The 24,041-nt window shown below is 38.8% G+C and overlaps 1 protein-coding gene and 1 long non-coding RNA gene across 2 annotated transcripts in view; one reads left to right on the top strand and one right to left on the bottom strand.

Moving 5' to 3' along the window:
* Positions 1 to 24,041, bottom strand: part of GPC6 (glypican 6) — a 1,226,659-nt gene that overhangs the window by 905,052 nt on the left and 297,566 nt on the right. The window contains exon 2 of the mRNA XM_004012201.5: positions 15,280 to 15,438. Coding sequence (XP_004012250.2) covers positions 15,280 to 15,438 — 159 coding nt within the window. The remainder of the gene's footprint in view (positions 1 to 15,279; positions 15,439 to 24,041) is intronic.
* On the top strand, positions 11,167 to 15,344 carry LOC105610591 (uncharacterized). Its single transcript, XR_003590495.2, has 2 exons — positions 11,167 to 11,211; positions 15,218 to 15,344. It is a non-coding gene; the product is annotated as an uncharacterized LOC105610591 (long non-coding RNA).

Genomic DNA, 24,041 nt, shown 5'->3' with positions numbered 1-24,041 from the left:
AAAGGTCTTCATCACTTAATTTGGATCATTGAATATCTAGCACGGTAGTTTATTCTGTGTGCTCAAGTTTGTTTAGATGCCAAAAAAAAAAATTGTGGGGAAAAAAACACTAGTAGTCACCACTGCTCAAGCTAATTAGCCTTTCTAAAGGCCACTGATGCTTTGTTTCAATATATTATTTATATTAAAGAGACATTGTCTGTAAGGTTAAGATATGTGAAAACAATGATCTGTCCCTTAATTATTGTTCAAATACTAAGAAAGATGATTTAAAATGAAGCTAATGGGCAATGAGAGAAGAGAATAAAGCCACATTTAGGGTTTTACATTAGCAAGAAAAACAGCTAACTTTCTGCTCTATTATCTGACCTTCCCTGGTGGCTCAGACGGTAAAGCATCTGCCCGCAATGTGGGAGACCAGGGTTCGATTCCTGGGTCAGGAAGATCCCCTTGGAGAAGGAAATGGCAATCCACTCCAGCACTCTTGCCTGGAAAATCCCATGGAGGGAGGAGCCTGATAGGCTACAGTCCATGGGCTCTATTATCTAGGTAGCTTTTATTAAGCTCCCATGAAATCATTGTCCTATGCTATTGAACAAAATTCTCATAAAGAAGAAAAACATATTGTTGATTTGTTTTTTGTTTTTACAAAACAAATCTCATCTTTAGCTTTGCCTAAAACTGATGACCTTTAGAACGTATTTCATTCAAATGAGGAATGGAACAGAGCAGAAATGGATTCATCCAACAAAGCGTCCTTAATGAAGAACCTTAGTCAGAAGAGAGCTGCATTCCCTGAATCAAGTCCTGGCATTTTCTGTGTCGACTGTGTAGTGAAGGAACAGCATTACTCATTGGCAAGAAATCCATTTAGCTGTGCAGGTGATGCGCGGGTGATGTTTATGCTAAGGAATCTTAATGTCTTGGCCTCTTTAAAGAACTCTACACAAACAGACTTGGTTCAATAGTAACCACAGTGAGTGAACCTGGGGATAAGAGATACCATTAGTCATCCAGTGACGCAGCCTTCATTCACCATTGGCAACCAGCCAAGAACACACCACGCTATTGTGGATCAGTCCATTTCTAATAATGTGAACCAACGGAGATTTCCGTTGCCTTTAAGAATTACACACTTTAAGTGAGGATTTAAGGTTGCTAAAAAGCAATTCTGAAAAACCAATAGTAACTTAATAAGCACTATATAAATGGGCAATAAGTAAATATGCATATCTTTACATACTGTAGACTTCTTAACAGAGCTCCTGAGGCTCTGGGGTTTTCAATGATGGGAAGGATTTGAGTGCACAGAGATGTTTGTATTCATCCATCCCCAGTGATCTATATACTAAGTCAGTTGCATACTAAATTGTTACTGAGAAAATTTACCTCATTACATGAAGAGGCAATTATCATTAGTTATGAGCCTACCACAGTTGCTGACTGGAATACTTGTTGCAGGGTCATTATCCAACATGCTTGCATGTAATATTGCTGGGGGGAAACTTTACGTTAGATATTTGAAACAGAAATGTAACAATTCATGAAATATAACAACATGAAATCTAACAAGTTCAAATACCAATTAGCTTTTGAAATTGGCATCTGACACAACTGTGAGAAAATTTCCACAAGACAAGTTATTTCATAGGTTGAGGTATGGTGTATACAGAAGGGCCTTATGAAAGGTAATGCTCATTTTAAAATCAGATGAACCATTTAACAATTTTTGTGACTTAGCAAAGATGACACGCAAATTTGTGAAGTGTTTCATATTTTTTTAGGCTGCCCTGGTGGCTCAGTAGTAAAGAACACACCCACAATGCAGGAGACACAGTTTTAATCCCTGGGTTGGGAAGATGTCCTGGGGGCAGTGGCAGGAATGGCAACCCACTCCAGTATTCTTGCCTGGAAAATCCCATGGACAGAGGAGTCGGGTGAGCTATAGTCCATGGGGCTGCAAAGAGTCGAACATGACTTGGAAACGACAACAAACAACAGTAACGCACATTCACTGTCATGAGGAACCTGAAAGTAAAATACTGGAAGAACAGTTTACGCTTAAACCTACCATTCCCCATTGTTTAAACTTTGTACTTTGAGGTGGAACCAACATTTTACCAGTCCTCTTGTAAAGCATTCTCATACACACACTACACGTGAAAGAAACTCAATCACAGAGGCCTGGAGGTTTACTGTTTATTTGCAAATATTATGATACAGGCCCTAACACTGAAGGATCTAAGGAATCAACTGAATTCATTTTGTTCTCTAATCCAGATGCCTGTTGTCAGCCATTAATTAAACAGAACAAACCACACAGTGTAAACTTTGTAAGTTGTTGTTCAACAGGGATTTTAACTTTTGCCGACAGAAATTCAAGATCAACAGTCAACTCAATTATTAAAATGAAAATAAACAAGAAAACCCATTGATTTTCAGAGAATAGAAGCATTTTCCCACTTTTTTAGCATACACAAGGACCTTACCAATGGGTCCAGCTTCTCTTTCATTCACGCACCCTTTGTTCACCAACAGAATTAAACCTGTCGCCAGATTCCCCACCTCCACACCTTCCCTTACATTTCCACATCCTTCCAAACTGATGTCCAACTCCTTCCCAACTTCCAAGAGAGTTTTCATTCGATCTTTTCAGAATTGTTTATAGTCTCCCCTTAATGGAGTAATTTCATTCTCTACTTTATCCGTATTTTCACACATGGCACCAGTCTGTGTTATTGCTACTTAGATGCTTGCCTATGTGGTTCCATGGGACCGTCAGCTCCTTATGGAAAACTCAGATCATGGCATCCGATCCCATGACTTTGCAGCAAATAGAAGGGGGAAAAGTGGAAGCAGTGGTAGATTTTCTTTTTTTCTTGGAATTGTTTTCCTTAACTCATTACTTTGTGAAGAAGATTCATCCTACTTACTTCTTTGACCTTTTCTTTAATATACATCATAATTTATTATATCCCACAAATCTTCAGAACTATGTTGTCATAATTTTGATTACACTCTCAGTAAAGAACACCAACCCAATTATAGTATTAATAAAAGTGATCCAATGTTTTATTGTAAATGCTATAAAGGGTAGGGAAATATTATTCCCCCAAAATAGGAAATCCCTCCCTCCCTCCTACAGGGACTGGGTTTTGCTTTTCCTTTTATATTATAAACTATTAAACACAGGAAATAAGAGTTACAAATTATTTTATTTTTTAGAAGTTATTTGAATAAACTCTCATGAGAAATCAAAACTCAGTGTCCTCAGAGATCAGATTTTTTCCACAAGTAAGCCAAAATTTAAAGTAACTTTAACTTTTTTAATGCCTTAAGTTAAATTCTCCAAGTTTTCTATAAAAAGCATATAATACTTTAAAATTTAAAAATGCTATTAGAAATAAATTATATACTTGGCTTCAGAAAACATCCTGTAAACCACAAAAAAATAGAGAAAAAAAATTGAAATGCATTTTCTAGATTGTGAAAAATAAGTATTTGTTAGATCCTATAAACTAGAAAATAAAAGAGGAAACAGAAAATTAGTAGTTCACAAATATATATATAAAAAATTAACTGCAGTATAATTTGGCCTGCGAAACATTACATGAGTTGTAGATCTGGAGTGCAATTCAGTGTCAAAATCAGAAGGAAAAAAGAGAAACTTGAATAAGGTATAAAAAAAGAAAAAACACCATTTGGTCAATAGATGCTTGAATCCCACCTTACATATTGTGGACCTTTTATTGGCAGCCCTTAAACTGGCCTTAACAGGACAGAGCAAAGATTGAAAAGCTTATCTGCCTCAGCCCTACATCCTGATAACTGATCTCTCAACTCCACTTACCCAGTGATACTCAAAGGCTGCTGACCCAGAGATGTGAGATGCTTACACAAAATGAAGATTTCTATATCCCAAAGGCAGCACAGAATCACAAACTGCACTGTTTGAAATTGGAAGAGGACTAACATAGCTTACAAAATTACTATGAAGTGACAGTAATCAAGGCATTGTAGCAAGGGCTTAAGGACAGACAAATAGAGAGCTCAGAAATATATCCTTACTTATAGGGTAATTTGACTTTTAATGAAAAACATCAAAACAGTCCAATAAAGAAAGAAAATGTTTTCATGTTTAAAAAATGTTTTAAAAAAATTTCCAGAGTTTGAGCACAAAAATCTCTGTGTTAACTGGTCCTTTGAGAGACTTGTGTCTCTTAATCCCTCCTTACTCACATGTATAAACCTCTGTGTGTACGTGTGTATAAGTACACTCATCCCACTTTTTGAGCTAAGGTTCTCTTTCCACTCCAAATAAAGATCACCTTCATTCTGGGAATTTAAAATTAGTTCTATTAAATCCACTGGAATAAATACTGCTGGAATCAAATATGACTTCCAGGTTTATGGACCCTCAGAGTTAATAGATAACTAAAATTCAAGGCTTCCTATTTTCTTCTGTCGCATTTATTATAGGAGCTTAAGTAATTCATCTGACTGGTCTGTGCCCTTGGGTCTGTGCAGGTTGGTGCCACAGTCAAACAACACTGCAGTATTGTTAAATATGTTCCGTATTAAGTCAAGTCTAGGAAGATAAAATAGAAATAGGAGACCTAATCTCTATACTTAATGAGCTTAGACTTCAACAGGGAATAGATCATACTTTTTTTTTCAAGAATACTATTAAAAGAACACTAAATAAGTGAAAGTGATAAGGTGTCAACTTCATAAGCACCGAAGGGAAGAAGATAAGACGGCAAGAGAACCAAAACTTGTAGTGACTACACACTGTTCTTTCAAAAGCAGAAAATATGCAAAGAAATTTTCATATAAAAAATAGGTGGAGAAGTACAGTTTCTTCCAACACGGAAAAGCCTTGGAGGCCCAATTTCCTGCTATCTTCCTTCAAAGTTTGTCTTTCATTTTCAAGTTGTTTGGATTCAATTAAACCACTAGGTAGGGAGGATACTGTATGAAGATCACATATTACTATATATAATCATCTGAAGAATAATGTTTGTCTATTTAATGAATATTAAAAAACCATTTGAAAGAATAATAAATGAAAAATTCTGAAACTGTAATGGGTGATTTTTTCCTACAATTTCTCTGAGTGTCAGGAATCATGCAAGCTTATTAGCTAAATCTACCTCTTCATGTGAGATTAGGATTCTCCCCCTTTTTAATGGAATAAAGGGAATCACATGGAATTAATTGTTTAAACATGCTGTCTTCTCCTTTGGATTTGCTAAAAGGCCAAACACATAGAGCTCATGATGGTTGTGCTTCAACCAAGAGACATTGGAAGACTACCTAATGATATAGAAATATTATTTATAATGCATTTATAACCTATACTTTACGTTTTCTTCCGAATCTTGCCAAAGTTTGTGTTAGAATGATCTGCTTGTCTTGGTGTCCATATATTTTCTAACCAAGAGTTTGACATTTTGAATCACACTTAATAGGAACATCTAAGGACTGAGCCTCATTTTCACAGGCCTGTTCTTGCAGATAAACTAGAGATGCCAGTTCTAGCAACACAATAATAAAATGTTGGGTGGAAGCAGAAGCTAAGTGGCCCTGATCTGAGTTAAAAGACCTATAAGTAGTATTCATCTCTGCAATTTGAAAATGGCATGTTGAATTTACTATTTAAAACATTTAAAAATATTAAAAATTTACCATTGTTGAATTGGCAAGACATAAGAATGGCGATATCCACTGACACTGTTCTGCATTCAGAATGAATTCACAGTTTGGAAATCTTCAGTCCTGCATTAAGTCCTCCTTAAGTCAGTTCTCTCTTTAAAAAAATATTAATTACAGACATTTGAAGATCACTCAAAAGTGAGAACATTATAAGAAAGCCCCATGGATTCACCAACCAGTTTCAACCATGATGATTTTTATGTCCATCTTGTTCCTTCTATCTGTCCACCTCAGGGATTCCATCAGGACAGGGTATGCCAGTTGAAATAAAGATTCGCCTGCATAGTTTGCTTTTGAATCTTAAAGCATACAAACATTTTTCTTGTTCATTTATCATGTAATTTGCTTGGAAAAGGGAGGTCTTATATTGTCCCATCTCACACGCTAGTAAAGTAATGCTCAAAATTCTCCAAGTCAGGCTTCAGCAATACGTGAACCGTGAACTTCCAGATGTTCAAGCTGGTTTCAGAAAAGGCAGAGGAACCAGAGATCAAATTGCCAACATCCGCTGGATCATCAAAAAAGCTAAAGAGTTCCAGAAAAATACCTATTTCTGCTTTATTGACTATGCCAAAGCCTTTGACTGGCTGGATCACCACAAACTGTGGAAAATTCTGAAAGGCATGGGAATACCAGACCACCTGACCTGCCTCTTGAGAAACCTATATGCAGGTCAGGAAGCAACAGGTAGAACTGGACATGGAACAACAGACTGGTTCCAAATAGGAAAAGGAGTACGTCAAGGCTGTATTTTGTCACCCTGCTTATTTAACTTATATGAAGAGTACATCATGAGAAACGCTGGCTGGACGAAGCACAAGCTGGAATCAAGATTGCTGGGAGAAATATCAATAACCTCAGATATGCAGATGACACCACCCTTATGGCAGAAAGTGAAGAGGAACTAAAAATCCTCTTGATGAAAGTGAAAGTGGAGAGTGGAAAAGTTGGCTTAAAGCTCAACATTCAGAAAACGAAGATCATGGCATCTGGTCCCATTACTTTATGGGAAACAGATGGGGAAACAGTGGAAACAGTGTCAGACTTTATTTTTTTGGGCTCCCAAATCACTGCAGATGGTGACTGCAGCCATGATATTAAAAGACACTTACTCCTTGGAAGAAAAGTTATGACCAACCCCAGATAGCATATTCAAAAGCAGAGACATTACTTTGCCAACTAAGATCCGTCAAGGCTATGGTTTTTCCAGTGGTCATGTATGGATGTGAGAGTTGGGACTGTGAAGAAAGCTGAGGACTGAAGAATTGATGCTTTTGATCTGTGGTGTTGGAGAAGACTCTTGGGAGTCCCTTGGACTGCAAGGAGATCCAACCAATCTATTTTGAAGGAGATCAGCCCTGGGATTTCTTTGGAAGGAATAATGCTAAAGCTGAAACTCCAGTACTTTGGCCACCTCATGAGAAGAGTTGACTCAATGGAAAAGACTCTGACGCTGGGAGGGATTAGGGGCAGGAGGAGAAGGGGATGACAGAGGATGAGATGGCTGGATGGCATCACTGACTTGATGGACGTGAGTCTGACTTGAACTCCGGGAGTTGGTGATGGACAGGGAGGCCTGGCGTGCTGTGATTCATGGGGTCGCAAAGAGTCAGACACGACTGAGCGACTGAACTGAAGGGATATCATCTCAGTGAATGAAGAAAGCCCACTTTTTATTCTAATTCCACACCGCTTGAGAAAGGTCAAGAGCTTCTTCATACAAAATTCCAGCTGAAGAGTTAGGATTTACACTGTTCCCCATTGCACATCACACCTAACAGGAGACAATGAAGTTTCCATCAACTTTATACATACTACACAATTGAACCAGTCTACACTGAGCTACTGCATTCCCAGGTCTGAGGACCAAAATGTTTCCACCAAACTCTAATTTATATCACCATTAAATATTTTTCTTGATTTTCAGTAAAATAAGAAAATCTGTTTGTCTATCCAGTGGCAGATCAATTTAACTGAAATAAAATTTCTCTTATAATTTAGTCATGCTTACTCAAAGGATTAGTGAGCCACTGTCAGGGAAGTGATACTTGTCTGCTCATTAACATTCATGACCAAGAACCCTTCTGGTAGGCTGGTTTCTCTGATAGAGAAATTCTTAAAAGAACTTGGCTTGTCTGTGAAACAGCTGCTCAGCAAAGCCGCCATGCAAGGGAATTGATGATAATAAGATGATAATATTACAACTACACTGGTAGCTTAATGTTTTCAGTTACTCTGAGGTATGTGGTAGTGGAGTAAGAATTAGAAAATGATTGGGAATTCATCACAAAAGACACAAAGCTACTGATCAGCAGTATTTTGTTAGTTTTGAAAGATCTGTCCAAAGAGAAGAAAAAGAGACAGAGAGAGAAAGGAAGGAAGAAAGGAAGAAGGGAGGGAGATTACACTTACACAAAGATCTGCCCTCCATTGAAAGAGTCTTCAACCATGCAAGGACCATTATTGCCTCACAAGGAAGGCATTTGCGATTTATAAATCTGTTTACTAATTGTGGCAAAACCAATCCCTGATTAGTTGATTCTTGTTTTTGGAAGGGTTGCCCTTTGCGAAAACTGTCAGATTACTTTCTAACGCCACAGAGACCATTTCTCTAATTTCTAAAACCCAGTTCAGCACATTCTGACTTCCAGAGGAGTGTCATCCAGATGAAATACATATCGCTGATACGTAAAATGCTTTGTGACCCCACAGACTATAGCCCACCAGGCTCCACTGTCCATGGGATTTTCCAATCTAGAATACTGGAGTGGGTTGCCGTGCCCTCCTCTACAGGATCTTACCAACCCAGGGACGGAATTTACATCTCCTAGCTCTCCTGCATTGCAGGCAGACTCTTTACTGCTGAGCCATCAGGGAAGCCCATATATCGCTGATGTACTGGCCCAGCAATGTTCAAGGAGGCATTTGGGTAACTATATCATATGCTGATTAACATGACAACCCTCAGGAAGTTACAGTTAACGTGTTATTCTGGTCAATAATCAAGGGGGGTAGTAACATAAGAAATGGAAATATCAAATCTGTGTATTCTTGAATAATATCAAGAAAGTGGTATGTGTGTGTCCTAAGTATGTTTGTTAATGTGCTAAGATATGAGAGGTAGTCTGTAACAGGTGCGTTTGACTAACTGCGCCTTATTTGGAAAATAATTATTGCTCTTGAATTACTAGAAAAATCTGCCTCCCTCCCCACCCTGCCAAAAATACATATATCACAAGTCAACATGAAAGGGAAAACATTACTTAAGGAATAGCAAGAAGAAGTCAGTCCAGGACTGTGGGGTTAGGATGTAGAAATATTTACTCCTTTCCTCACCTCCATCTTCTTCGGGGTTAAACACTCACTGCCCATCAGTGGTATTCAGTCTGTTTTGGCCAACAGGAGCTGAGACAACAAACTGCCAATTCTAAGTTAGGCTTTAAGGGGCATCATGCTTCTACTTGTGTAATACAGTCTCCAGACTCCACCATGAGAAGCATGTAGGTAGAGAGCTACTTCCAAACAAAAAAATGTCTAGAACTGACCAGACCAAATCCATAGTTTAGAGGCAGCCTCGTTGAGCAAAGGCTTGAAACAGCCAAACTCTAGCTATCCAAAGATACATTCAAGGAAAAAGAGAAGCATCTTACTTATGCCCTGAAATGCTGTGGTTGGTTGTTACAAAACAACGGCAGACTGATACAGGAACAAAAATGTTTCTACAGATTATTTACATCATGAATGTGTGCCAAATGTCGATAAATTAACACTGTTGAGGGATCAATTGTAATTATGTTGGCATGTCCCAAGGACTTTGTGGACTATGCAAACAAGATTGATGCCTATACTTCCTCCTGACACCCGCCTCCTGGCACCTCTTTAACCTTCACAACCTTAAGGCATTCTTTAAGGGTCCAGTGTGTTCCATCTTCTAAAAGTCTCCACTTGTTTAGTCACTCAGTTCTGTCTGACTCCTCTGCGACCACATGGACTGCAGCCCTCCAGGTTTCTCTGTCCATGAGATTTCCAAAGCAAGAAGATTGGAGTGGGTGGCCAGTTCCTACTTCACAGGATCTTCGCAACTCAGAGATTAAACCCATGTCTCTGCAATGGCAGGCAGGTTCTTTACCACTGAGCCACCGGGGAAGCCCTGTCATAGCAAGCACTAATCACTTATATTTTTGATTTTCTTCTCTAGTGTCTCAATAAAATACTTGACTCCTTCCAGTTTTCTCTGGACTTCCACTATATGGCAGAGTCAATTCTGGCTCCCTTACAGTTAACTTTATACAGATGTCTAGACCCCCAACAAGGTAAATTCTGTGATGGACTGACCATATTTTTGTCATTATTAGTCATCTTTGTATATACTAGACTCTTAGCTAGATGTCTTTATACAATAAGTTCTGAATAAATATTTCCAAATCGAAATCTCACACACACACACACACACACACACACACACACACACACACACACACACACACAGAGCACCCATGTAACAGGAAATTTAGAAGACTCTGCTACCATAAGGAAAACTACTCAGGGATTTTTGCTTGTCAAATAAGTATATTCTGTGAGAAAATTAGGCCATATTTTAAAGATATCATTACATTATTGTCATCTCTATAGCATATAGATGAGAAATGATATTTAAAAAGAAAACACAAGCAGATTTGCAGCGTAAAAATATTATGGCGCCATGTATAAATTATTTCCGCATTCAGTCACAATGAGAATTCTGAGGGTGTTACCATGGAATAAGTTCTTTGGGAGGATGGAAATTACTGCTCAACTTTTTTTTTCTTTTTCTTTTAAAAATGTACTCGCTGCCAAGATCTCTGGACAAATGTATATCATAAAAATACATAAATAAAAGCCAAGAAGCAAAGTAAAATAATAAGACCAAGAACACACTAAACAAAAAACCTCATATTGAGATTCAGATGAATAAATACCAGCTCAAATAAATACAAAGAAAAAACTGCCAAAGTAATATATCCCTTCAACTAAATTTTTCTGTTTCTGAATAATCCATATTCCATATATGACTCTGGAGAATAGGGTGCTGGTACTTACATCAGGATAGAAGCTACCAGGGCTGCATGAGGTGAGGAGAATAAATAACATGCCTTCATTGATTTAATAACTTTTCTTTTGCACAAAATACTCATGTCCCTTTAATTTAGGGACAATATTCAATTAAACACTGATGCTGTCTTTTCCAAAAATATGGCTAGATTCTTTAGCCACCAATATCACAATTTCCTTGTTGAAAGAATATCAGTAAATTTTAGCCAGCGTCCACTGAAAACAAATAAAAGCTGAGTTAGAATTTCAGCCAAATATCGACTTGCTATCATATTACTGTTTCTAAGTCTGATGTAAGTCAAGAGCATCAGCTTACAGTCTTGGTTTCATCATTCTTGGTAGAAACTTGGCACGTCATTTACTCTCTCCAGGTTCCAAGTTCCTTGGGGGCTGGACTATATTTAGGTGAGTAATTTTATTTTCTTTCTTTAAGGATTTGTTTTTAATCTCTTTCCACATTTCTCTGTAAGATATTTCCACCTCTTTCCCACAATTACTGGGAGTACCTGGCGGTGGGAGATAGAGGAAAAGATGCTGCTGATGGTGAAATCTCAGCACATTTGGGGATAGAAAACAAGAGAGAGATTATGGGGTGGTTGTGACTAAGAGCAAGAACCCAGGAGGGCTCAGCCTGGGACAGGATGCTGACTTTGCCACTGAGAGTCTGTGGCTCTGCACTGCAGCTCACTGCTGGTAAACAGGTTAACGTCTGTAATGGGCGAGGAACATGGCCCGATGTTGCCTATTATTACCATTCCTATTATCTGAGTATTTGGTTGCTCTCCATTTTCCTAGGATCTTTACAAATTTGAAGCAAGACAGCCACTGGGATTTGGACACAGATGTCAAAATCTGACAGGTCAGGCAGTTACTAAACACCAAAATGCTAGGAAAATGAGTGGGTACACAAAGATGTCACTCTCTTTATCTGTATTTTTATATGATCCATTTGTTTGTATATTTCTGGCTATCTGGGGTACTTGGCAAAAGTGAGAAAGGCCGTAAGTCAGGGAATAGAGTTGTGATCATTCTTCCAGGTGTACCTGGCTGGACCTTCATCCGTGATTTTAACCACTGGAGTGTACTGGAAAACCTAGGCTTGGCTACAGAGCAAACTGAGAGCATCCCTGTGTCTTTGAGAATCAGCAGTGGCCAGGTTCTGGCCAACAGGTGAGGGGTTTGCAGGGATGTGTAATGCCAAGCAGATGTGGAGATTTGGCCAGAAAAGGGAGAACAAGCAAACAAATAAAACCCATGTAAAGCACTTGGAAGAGTGCTAGTGCCAAGGATATAAACTTGTACATACATTCATCATATTTCAACTCTATGTTTAAAAAAGGGGAAAAAAATCTACTCGTTTATAAGGAAATTCACTGCTAAAGAGCGAAATTTTCTGCAATTGGTTTTATATACTTTTTCAATTCATTGCCTCACAGCTACCCTTTCTTTCTATTCACTGCTTCACAGCAATACATTTTCAGCTAATGGAGCTAGGGAGCAAAGCTGGGCCCTTTAAGGAAATTGGGGAAAATTCAGATTCATTCAGGTTTAGCCTCCAACCAGGCAATGAATATTTATAATTTTATACAATATCTACTAAATATTACCAAAGATATTAATAGAAAATGGGAAAGAATATGACAATGTAATGTTGTATTCTGTTAAATGTTTCTGAATTTCAAATTTTAAAAGTCACCTCTACCACAAAATGACAAGCTAAATGGAATAAAAACATTTCTAGCATAATGACTAGACTGTAGACTAATGATTAACTGTGATTGAATCTAGCCGCTCTGAATAGCGTTTGGACTGAATCACATATATTAGGTGCAATTTAAATTGTTGCTGTACTTATTGAAAATAGGAAGGTAAGTGGCCACCTTCTCATATGATACAGTCCTCTTTCATATAATAAAGAACACATAACCAACAAAGATGCCTAAAATCCAATGAGAAATCAAGATCTCTGAGAAAGTGGGACCAGAGGCAGAGATGCAAAATGAACACTTTGGATCAAGAGACTCCAGCAATCATGCAAAATGACTCGGAATAGGAAGCTACTAAAAATAAAGCCCCTCAAAGCACCATCAGGTTCATCCAGGAATATGAAAAAAAAAAAAAAAGGTAAGGGAACAAATGGAAAACTGCCCTCATGAATGTACCAGCATTCCTGAAAGGTGACTTAGCAGGATCGCTTTTGTGGGATAAAAAGATATATCATACAATTGCATGGATGACCTTCATGAAATTGCTCAAACAAAGGGCAGAAATTATAATGCTGACTAATTTTTATAATTTATTAAGACAACTCTTCAGAAACTAAGCTCACCAGATCCCATTTATATTTTGGAAAAATAAAATAGCTGAAAGCTTCCTTAAGTTCTCTCCCATCCCAGCCTAATGCAACTACAATGAAACGCACTGTTGTTAAAGAATTCATCACCCCATGTCAGATCAAATCTTAGCAAAATCAATGTCCTGTCAAACCGACTGACATAAGACCCTTAAATACATTAGAACAATTTAGAACATACCTGGAAAGAGAAAGACACAGAGAGACAGAGAAAAAGCAAGAAAGAATGAGTGGCTTTTTTTATAGGAGAAACACATCTGGGTTTAATAATTATAAATCCAAAGATATTGAAAGTCATTGATAGATGAATACAGGAAGTACCTGACTCAGTCTTGTTGAACAGCTTTACTCATTATTTAAAAAAAAAAATCAATACCCCAAAAATCTTCCTTAAGTCTAATATTTTTATTTAAAGGAATATATATTATGTAACATGGGCTTCCTCAGTGGTTCAGCGGTAAAGAACCTGCCTGAGACACAGGTTTGATCCCTGGGTCAGGAAGATCTCCTGCAGGAGGGCATGGCAACCTATTCTAGTATTCTTGCCTAGAGAATCCCATGGACAGAATTGCCTGTCGGGCTATAGTCCATAGGGTGGCAAAGAGTGGGACACGACTAAAGTGACTGAGCTTGCACGCATGCACAAGGTGAATACTGCCCTGGGATTATTCCTACTTAATTTTGGAGCATGACTTTATAAAAGCACTAAGAGCTGTTTTCTAAAGATACAGGTCAAAGTCAGAGCAGCAGGTCACCCTCCCCTGCTTTCTGTAACACAGGATAACACATCTCAATTTGCTTCAATTTGAAGTAATACTATATATTATAGTTCCTCAAGAACAGAGCCCCTTCAGGGCTCCTAAAAGTCACTGGATTTATAATCTGTAAATCAAGGCCAACTCCCAAGTCCTCGCTAGTTGCACTCAAGGGAACAATAGTCACAGCATCATATCTAAATAAAGAGTTACTTTTATATACATCCATACATACAGTTGAACACAGAGAGAAAGAGGAAGAGCATGAAAATGCTGAAATATACTTGCAACAATGTAAGTCCCTTTCACTTCCACAGAAAATGTCACATAATCTTGATTTTAGAACCTGGAGGACTAATCTAAGAGACATCGACGCAGCCAATTTAAAGCAGCCACCAAGAAGATTTTATCTACTACAGAGAGGGAAAGAAAAGAAAAAGACAAACTTAGCAAGATTTTTCTGAACCAGCTTTGTTGTGCATTGATTGGAAAGGATGGAGGAAATGAATGGCTGTTCTGTTTCTGTCGGGCAGTTTCCTAAGACCGAGGCACACAAGAAAGGGTCCCTACAATTTGAAAGTCTGGTTTACAAGGAGCCATAGGAAGGGGCATTCATTTCACAGAGCACTGACAACACCTCACTACCCAAGAATATTATCTTTATCGTTATCATTATTCATTCAGTGGATAAAAGTCAGATTGCTTTTGAAAATCTTTCTGAGGCTCCAAGGGGAAAATCCAACAATGAATCCTAGTCATAGTTATTTTTGCTCGTTGTGCTTTCTAATACAAAATGTTTATTTAACAAACAGAATATAGAAATGAAGTCAATTGCTTATAACCAGGAAATCAATAAAGGGTCAAAACCTTCTGTCAGACAATTTCAACTACAATATAAAATGCAGTTACTTACATTACAGGAAAGGCACATTCTAAAATAAAGGAGTCCACATCAACTGGCACTTAAAACAAGTCTGTCCTGTTAAAAGTGACGTTCTATTTCAAATAATTTTAAATGACATTTAATGACTTCAGGGCATATCCCTAGATGGAAACTGAAGACGCGCTATGGTGTGACAAAAGCTGACTTAGAATCACTCTAATAATGAAAATGTAAGCCAAAATCATTCCAAATAAATCTCACAGGCAAACTGAAAATGCCACACAGCTCTTTGTTAACTCAGGTTTTTCCAAGCTGTACAAACTGTGAAGAGTGCTCATGGCTTTCCTAAAAATAGACACAGGTATAAATGTTTAAGAAGGAAAGAAAAGCTTCCACTTAAATAAAATGTTTTCGATATAGGATCAAGAATCTCGCCTCGGAAAGCACAGCCAGCATGAGGAGAAGGAAAAGCTGCCGCCTACCGTCAAACTTCTTGTGCCTGGACACGAACGTGGTGCGCACGAAGTGGCTCGTCTCCTCCACCAGGTTTTCAAACTCCAGTTTGCTCTGTTGACTGAGCTTGTCTTCCATTTCCGTGGTGCAGCACGTGTATTCTTGAGGACAGATTCTCAAGTGTTCTCCTGCAAGAAGGAAGGGAATGTCAGCACAGAATGGTCGGTCAGGGCTTCAGGGTGTTTGTTTTTCTGGCATTTCCCTTAAATACTAGGGTCCCTGTTTCACCAGCCCCTCAGCCTTCTCCATGGACTTTCGTCTGGGCCTTGCAGTGCCTACCATTCCAAATACTCCAGACTCAAGTTGAACCCAAGCCCACAGTCTGATAGTCTCTGTCCTGCCCAATAAATTCATGTGTTGAACCCTAAGCCCCAGGGCAACAATGTTAGGAAATGGGGCCTTCGGGAAGTATTTAGGTCATGAATGGGATTGGTACCCACACTCAAGACCTAGAGAAGAGTCCCCCAAGAGACCAAGCTTGCCCTTTCTGGCACATTGGAACAGAGCCAAAAGATGGGGTCTTGAATCAGGGAGTAGACCCTTACCAGACACTGAATCTACCAGTGATGTGATCTTAAACTATCCAGCCTCTGGAAATATGAGAAGCAAATGTTTGCTATTTATCAGCCAGAAGGAAATGGCAACCCGCTCCAGTACTCTTGCTGGGAAATCCCATGGACAGAGGAGCCTGGTAGGCTACAGATCACAAAGAGTCAGACGTGACTGAGCGACTTCACTTTCACTTCTCACTTTCATGGATTGGAGAAGGAAATGGCAACCCACTTCAGTGTTCTTGCCTGGAGAATCCCAGAGACGGGGGAGCCTGGTGGGCTGCCGTGTATGGGTTCACACAGAGTAGGACACGACTGAAGCAACTTAGCAGCAGCAGCAGTTTATGATATTTCTGTCGTAGCACCGAAAGTGACTAAGAGACCTGACATTTAGTTCCAGCCCCTGTCACATAAGCAAAGGTATGTTAAAGACCTCAGAAGACCACAAGGCCGATGCTTTTATTTGAAATGTACCGAGTAACAACAGGTGACAAGAGATGCAACACAGTTATAAGTGTGCTTATCTTTAGAAACCTCTAGTGAGGCAAGAAACAGTCAGCCCACCACCATAGACTGTTAGACGGCGGGGGCAAGAAAAGATGGCAATCATTTGCTGAGTTCTGCGCCTGCCCGTCCAACCGTCAGAATGCATCAGCCTTCCTCCCTGTGAAAGCAAGTGTGATTTTACTGGCAGATCTCCTATGCCACGCGTTTCCCTTGGTTGACATTCCTTGTCAGAGAGAAATGTCTCCTGCAAGGGGAAAGGCGCCGATGGGTTTAATTAATGCTTATGTTGTAGGGAAATGTAAAGTAAGAGCTAATGAAAGTCTTGGGTTTAATTCGGCAGATTTATCTCTGAATATACTGGGCTGCTTCCTTTGACAATATTGCTTTCTTCAGTGCTACTCGCAAGTGGAAGCCAAACCCTTGCTTGCTTCATGAAATTAAAACGGTCTGTTATTGCATAAAATGTGAATTTCCAATTGATTCAGCTCCGTTAGTGTCAAAAATGTTTAAGAGAGCCAGTGGAGGGAAGAAGGAAAATCCACCCAACATTTTGCTAAATAAAACCAACAAATTGCTCCTGTGATTAAAATCAGTATAGGGCATGGAGAAACCAAATGAACAGAGTACTTGATGTGGTGATTAAAATTCATTTATAATGTTTAACAGTACTTATATAAAATTATGCCCCGTGTGAAGTATAGGGTGCCTGTCTCATGGTTCTTCATGAAGTTGGATGCTTTCATGCCTACTTAAAACAACCCCAGAATAAAAAAAGGATCACAGGTCTGCATTAAAGTTAGAACTTACATAACTCCTGAAAGGGAAGGAGACCATAAAACATTATGAATATCTTTTTTAAAAAGGAAGAAACATGCAGTGTATTGAGAATGATAAACATCAATTTCAAGATAACAGTTTCCTCCCAGGAGGAATTAGGATTTGGGAGAAATGCCCAGATACTTTTATCTGTAATCTTTTATTTCATAAGTTGCTAGATATTTACATGGTGTTTATTATATTACTTGGAGAAGGAAATGGCAACCCACTCCAGTATTCTTACCTGGAAAATTCCATGGATGGAGAAGCCTGGTAGGCTACAGTCCATGGGGTCACAAAGAGTTGGACACGGTTGAGCTACTTCACTTTCACTTATTATATTACTATCATTACTTTTCTGTACATTTCAAATATCTTCTAATAAAAGCTTCACAGTATGTTATGAAAAAGTTATACCAGAAAGGGGGGCAGGGAGTACATATGCGTAAAGACAAAACAAACTGCTCTGGACATTCAGAGTCCAGCCTAGCACTCACGGCCAAGTCACCATAGTCTATTACATGTAAACAAGCTCACAGAACACCCATCTCAGACAAGATCATTCTGACACTATGATGACATGAGGCAAAGCAAGGCCATGTAAAAATTTTGTCTAAACACAGACAAAAACAAGGTGATTGTGCCATCCAAAAGTACCAAACATCTCCTCTCACTGGCAAGATGAGCATCTGTACTTTTACATTTATCCTTTTATTGACTGATCTTCACCATAGTCATCCCCCTTGCTGGTCACATTGGTTGAGATACCTTACTATGGAACTACCTGAACCTTTGAGAGCATCCGATCTAGGGTGGAGTGCTGCTTCTTGGAGCACTTCCCCCACATCATCCACCAAAATCAAATTCTATAAAAGAATCTGTTAAAGTCCCTCTTGGGCTTTCCAGGAACCGGCTTGCCAATGCAGGAGACACAAGAGGCGTGGGTTTGATCCCTGGGTCAGGAAGAACACCTGGAGGAGGGCATGGAACCCACTCTAGTATTCTTGCCTGGAGAATCTCATAGACAGAGCAGCCTGGGGGCTACAGTTCATAGGGTCTCAAAGAGTCGAGTACAACTGAAGCGACTAGGCTTACAAGCCTGCAAAGTCCCTCTAACTGAGAAATCTTGAGGTTCTCTACAGTGTATTCTCACTTGCTGCATTGAGTGATTACTCATTCGACGCAGGTGTGTTCCTGATGGGCTCAGATTTGAAGGGGCAAATCATTCCAAAAGGGGGCGGGATAGAACATGAAAATTTTGAAATTTTTACCCAGTTGCTTCTGATACTCACATCCCATTAAGAAGCATAGATCTATAGTTGAAGAGACTGGGAAGGAACAAGTGTGGCAAATGGTCCACAAATCACTAATTTTCTTTTTTAAATACCAAAACTAACTGATGAGAACACTGTTTCCAGATCAAATAGATATTTAAGATTAACAACTTTGCAGAATGTTCGTTTCTCTAACCTGTTTTAAACTACTGGAAAAAAAAAAAAAACTCTATTCCATTTTGACTATAATATGCACAATTGAACCATCCATTTCTCAGGATTTAGTAGTACATTGGGACTGCATTCTATTTCTGAATCATTACAAGTGAGTTTACAACAAAAGGCATGGGACTTGTGGTGAAAAACTGACCAAAAGAAAATAAACATTTCATGACCTGAGGGTAACATTTGTGAAAGAAACGCCATGGATCTACATGCATGAAATTAGAATGGATTGGTGGTCTTCTAGCTGCCAATCGCTCCAAGAAAATCAGTATTTTATCTCAGGTGATAAATAAAAAGAGAAAGGTACTTCTTAGCGGGCTAAATTTAAACCAAACCTATTACTTCTGTGTGTGTGTATAGGGCCATGAAGATATATGTAGGAAGTTGATTTACTAATGCAAAGCAGGGTGAGATTTTTTTTTTTTTAAATGAATTGTAGCGTCCTTAAGAAGGTAACTGATGTCTCCTCCTTTGTTCCTGGCAGAGAAAAAGAAGAAAAAAAAAAAAAAAACTAAAGAGATGGAAAGACAGAGATAGATAAATTAGAAAAAGTGAAGATATGTGGAAATCACCAGAATGATGAAGAATCATGCTACAGGAAGAGTGAATCTTTTATGCAAAGTGCCTGTTAGAGAACCTAGGAAGAGACCACGACGATGTCCCCAAACAAACAACCAGAGGTCATGAAACACGCAGTCCATTGAGACTAAGCCTTGCTTCCTTCCTAACACATCACTGGAGAAGAAGGTTGTGGAGGAATTAAATTCTTAATAGCCCCTCTCTCCCCCTCATCTGAGGCCACTGATAACTGTGAAAACAACTGATGACTTTAAATGGCCAATAAGACTTAGGACAATTGGCTAATTTTGTTTTGAGCGAGTATGTTAATCTGTTTCGGTTTGACCCTAGAACAGGGTCAAACATAGCCTCTGGGCCAAATCCAACCTGCCATCTGTACTGATAAGACCTGTAAGAAAAATTATTTTTTAAAGAATTAAAAAAATGATATTATGTGCTATGTGATACTTTATGAAATCCCAATTTAACTGTCCATAAATAAAGTTTTATTGGATAACAGTCCCACCCACTCATTCATACCTTGTTTACGGCGTTGTAGGGTTAGAAGAGAAGAGTAGTTATGAAAGAGACCATAAGGCCTGTAACACCTAAAGTACTGACTTTCTGAAATCAGACATGACAGCTACTTGGCTGGATAAAGAATTAACTCTCACAATTTCTCCTAAGAGCAAGAATATGAAACTTTTCTCAGCTTACATACTTCCTGACACTTACAGTATTTCTATTAATAATGGGTTTCTTCCCAGTTGCAATTTATGAAGGTGAAAAATATCTGTTGTTCTTTTAGAGTTTCCCACCCACTCTCCTTTCTCAGATCCCCTTAGGTTCTCTATATGTTACCTATTCCATAACTAGACACAACATTTAGCTCAACTGGAGCACCACCAGGCACCTCCAAGATCACTAATAATAAAGATACTAAATAGATGGTTCTGGAAGGTCAGGATAAGAGAAAATAATGGCAGAAAATGTAAGGTTGAAACTTTGATGACTGTGCCTTGACATATCAAACGTGTATTGAAAATCTCCTCTGTGCAAATCATGATGATAGGTTCACATCCAGGAAGATTAGACGCAAGGTCAGGCAATCAGTTTATACATGTGCTTGTTTCCTTAGGGTATCTGAAGTTCATGCTAGTGAATTCCCAAGTCCCTGAATGTTTACAGAAACCATCATTAGCTCTAAAATAAATATTGGTATTACTCAGCCATAAAAAAGAATGAAGTAATGATATCTGCAGTGGAAAGGATGGACCTAGAATTGTCATACTGAGTGAAGTCAGAGAAAGACAAGTATCATATGATAGTGCCTACATGTGGAATTAAAAAAAAAAAAGAGGTACAAATGAACTTATCTATAAAACAGAAATAGAGTTACAGATGCAGAAGGCTAATGGTTACCAAGGGCTAAGAGGTGAGGTAGAGATAAACTGGAAGGTGGAGGCTGCTATATATACACTATAAGGCCCTACTGTATAAGACAGAGAATTCTACTCAATACTCATTAATGACCTATATTGGAAGAGAATCTAAAAAGAGCAGATATATGTATATGTATGACTGATTCACTTTGCTCATTTCACACCTGGAACTGACACACCATTGTAAATCAACTACACTCCAATAAAAATCAAACACACACACACACACACATACACACACACACACACACACACACACACACACACACACAGAAGAAATTTAAGCTGGAATTTTATTATAACTAAAATAAATAAGGAGAATGGTAAATGTGAAAGAAAGGAGTTCCACCGGAAGACAGAGGATGAGCAAAGGCTCTGGGACATACACTCACACCATAAATTGTCATCTGTTTTCCAAGACAGAAGAGATGGGGCTGTTCCTCCCTCTACACACTCCTTTCAACTACATGTCACCCTTTCTTTACAAAGTCTTTCCATGAATGCCAGCCCAGGAGTTTGTTTTCACTCCAAGATGCTGAGATGACAGCAGAAATGTGACGCTTGCCAGATGGAGCTCCCTCCAGGGAGGGCCCAGCGTCTGAAAGCCTCCAGGAATAGACCTGGTGAGTGGCACAGTGGGAAAGAGCAGGAGGCAGGAGGACCTCATTAACCACAGACGCCGGCCTCTATGGGTCAGTGACCGGAGACTCACTGCCCTCGGAGGTGACACATGGGGGCCTCAGAATGCCCATCCCAAATAAGCAAACAACAAAAATGCAATGCACCGAATGAGTCACATTTCACAGACTACAGACAGCCAAACACTTGGTTTCATAGAGCTTGGGAGTGTGGAGGGAAATTACTACCCTGACACTTCCTAGAAGGCACGTAGGAGGCAGGGAGGCTCACAAGGGAGGGACTATATATATAGTTATGACTGGTTTGCACAGTTGTATGGCAGAAACCAACGCAACATTATAGAGCAATTATTTTCCAATTAAAAAAAGAAAACAGAATAAAAGCAAGCTGAAGATTATTTTTAAAAAATAGGTAGGAAATTTTAAAAAACTCAAAAATACAAAGAAGATGGCAAGAGCTCACAAAGCAGAGCACTTCAACGTCTGAATCTATAAATTCCATTTGATTAGAGTGCGATATTTGTCTTAGACTTGGCCCTCTTCGGAGCATATGTTCTATGCCAAAGTTCTCTCATCCTTGAACTATTAGAATCCCCGCAGTCAATTAGCTGTGTCTGCTACCCAGATAGAGTCTCCTCATCATTTGATATGTCACTTCAAATAACCATTCATTTTATTCATCTGGTGCCTGGTAAGTTGACTACAGCAAAGAATCGAAGGAAACAGGTTTAGGAAAGTTAAGAGTAAGTGAACTTTTAGCTGAGCTTCTGATAGCTAAGAAAATTTAAATTGGAGTTAATAGTCCTGGACTGTTTTTAGTATTATAAAGTTCCTCTATGAGCTAATCAGAAGCAGCAGAATTTAGAAAAGCAGTATTTTTCAAATCTATGTTCCAGTTCATTTCTTTAAATTCAAATTCCCCAGACCTCCAAATAAGCACTTCTTTAACATTTTTCAGTGTGAAAGGTTATTATGAATGATCCTTTCATGTCTTGAGGGCTGCTTTTCTTTCACAAAGTTATTCAGTGCCATGATCAGAAATTTTAAACTTTTACACAAGATGTGAGAAATTCATGTTCTACTTCAGTGGATCTTATCACTCAAAGAAGCTACAATTGTGTCCTCCTTCATGTTTTTGACTTCCTGATAAAGACTTTGACTACCAGTTCCCTTAGTTATAAAATCTTCACTCTGCATGTTGTAAAAATAATTCTTTGAGTGGCATCCATGAGTTGTTTAAATCTGTTCCAAGAATTGCTTAAATAAGATTTTAAACATAATGCTCTAAGTTGTAAAGATCCCACCTTCATGGATCTTGTGCCAATGTTTCTGGCCTTTATCATTCCCTTGCATTTTTTGTTTCAGAAAAGCTGATGATCTGGGGCTGAAGTTAGGGCAAAGAATAGAAATGTGGTCAAAATTAGCAAAGAGTAAGGAGTCTGTGGGACAGAGAGCGGGCAGTGCTTGAATCAGGATGATCTCAGAGAATATGTAGCAGCTGGAGTAGGAAAAGCTATCTTTGCTTTTTCTCACATCTTACCTTGACTCGATATATAATAAAAATTATTAACCTTGTCAATAGTTTGATTGTTCCATACTGTCCATGGGTATATATATATATTGTCACCCTGCTTATTTACTTATCTGCACAGTACTTCGTGTGAAATGCTAAGCTGGATAAAGCACAAGCTGGAATCAAGCTTGCTGGGAGAAATATCAGTAACCTCAGATATGCAGATGACACCATCCTTATGGCAGAAAGCAAAGAGGAACTAAAGAGCCTCTTGATGAAGGTGAAAGAGGAGAGTGAAAAAGCTGGCTTAACACTCAATATTCAAGAAACAAAGATCATGGCATCCAATCCCATCACTTCATGGCAAATAGGTGGGGAAACAATGGAAACAGTGAGAGACTTTATTTTCTTGGGCTCCAAAATCACTGCAGATGGTGATTGCAGCCATGTAATTAAAAGACGCTTGCACCTTGGAAGAAAAGCTATGACCAACCTAGACGGCATATTAAAAAGTACAGACATTACTTTGCCAACAAAGGTCCATCTAGTCAAAACTATGGCTTTCCCAGTAATCATGTATGGATGTGAGAGTTGGACTATAAAGAAAACTGAGTGCTAAACAATTAATGCTCTGAACTGTAGTGTTGGAGAAGACTCTTGAGTCCCTTGGACTGCAAGGAGATCCAGCCAGTCCATCCTAAGGGAAATCAGTCCTAGATATTCATTGGAAGGACTGATGCTGAAGCTGAAACTCCAATCCTTTGGCCACCAGATGCGAAGAACTGACTCACTGGAAAAGACCCTGATGCTTGGAAAATTGAAAGGAGGAGGAGAAGGGGATGACAGGATGAGATAGTTGGATAGCATCACTGACTCTACGAATGTGAGTTTGAGCAAGCTGCAGGAGTTGGTGATGGACAGGGAAGCCTGGAGGGCTGTAGTCCATGGGTCACAAAGAGTCAGACATGACTGAGCAACTGAACTGAAACTGAATAGATGGATTTAAATAGAAGGAGTTTCTCCTTGTCTTAAAATGACTACATCTTTTTAAATTCATACATGTAAGACTTTGAAACAATTAATGAAAGCACTGTCCTAATACAAATGATTGTCAGTATTTGTAAAAGATACACAAAGGTGTATACACACAGGAATACATAGCATAATCTTTTCCAGTATTTAAAGAAAGTAAAGAATAGAAAGATTT

Source organism: Ovis aries, chromosome 10, assembly GCF_016772045.2.
Source record: "Ovis aries strain OAR_USU_Benz2616 breed Rambouillet chromosome 10, ARS-UI_Ramb_v3.0, whole genome shotgun sequence".
NCBI lineage: Eukaryota > Metazoa > Chordata > Mammalia > Artiodactyla > Bovidae > Ovis > Ovis aries.
The sequence above is the reverse complement of the archived record's forward strand: the minus strand, read 5'-3'. Positions and strand labels throughout refer to the sequence as shown.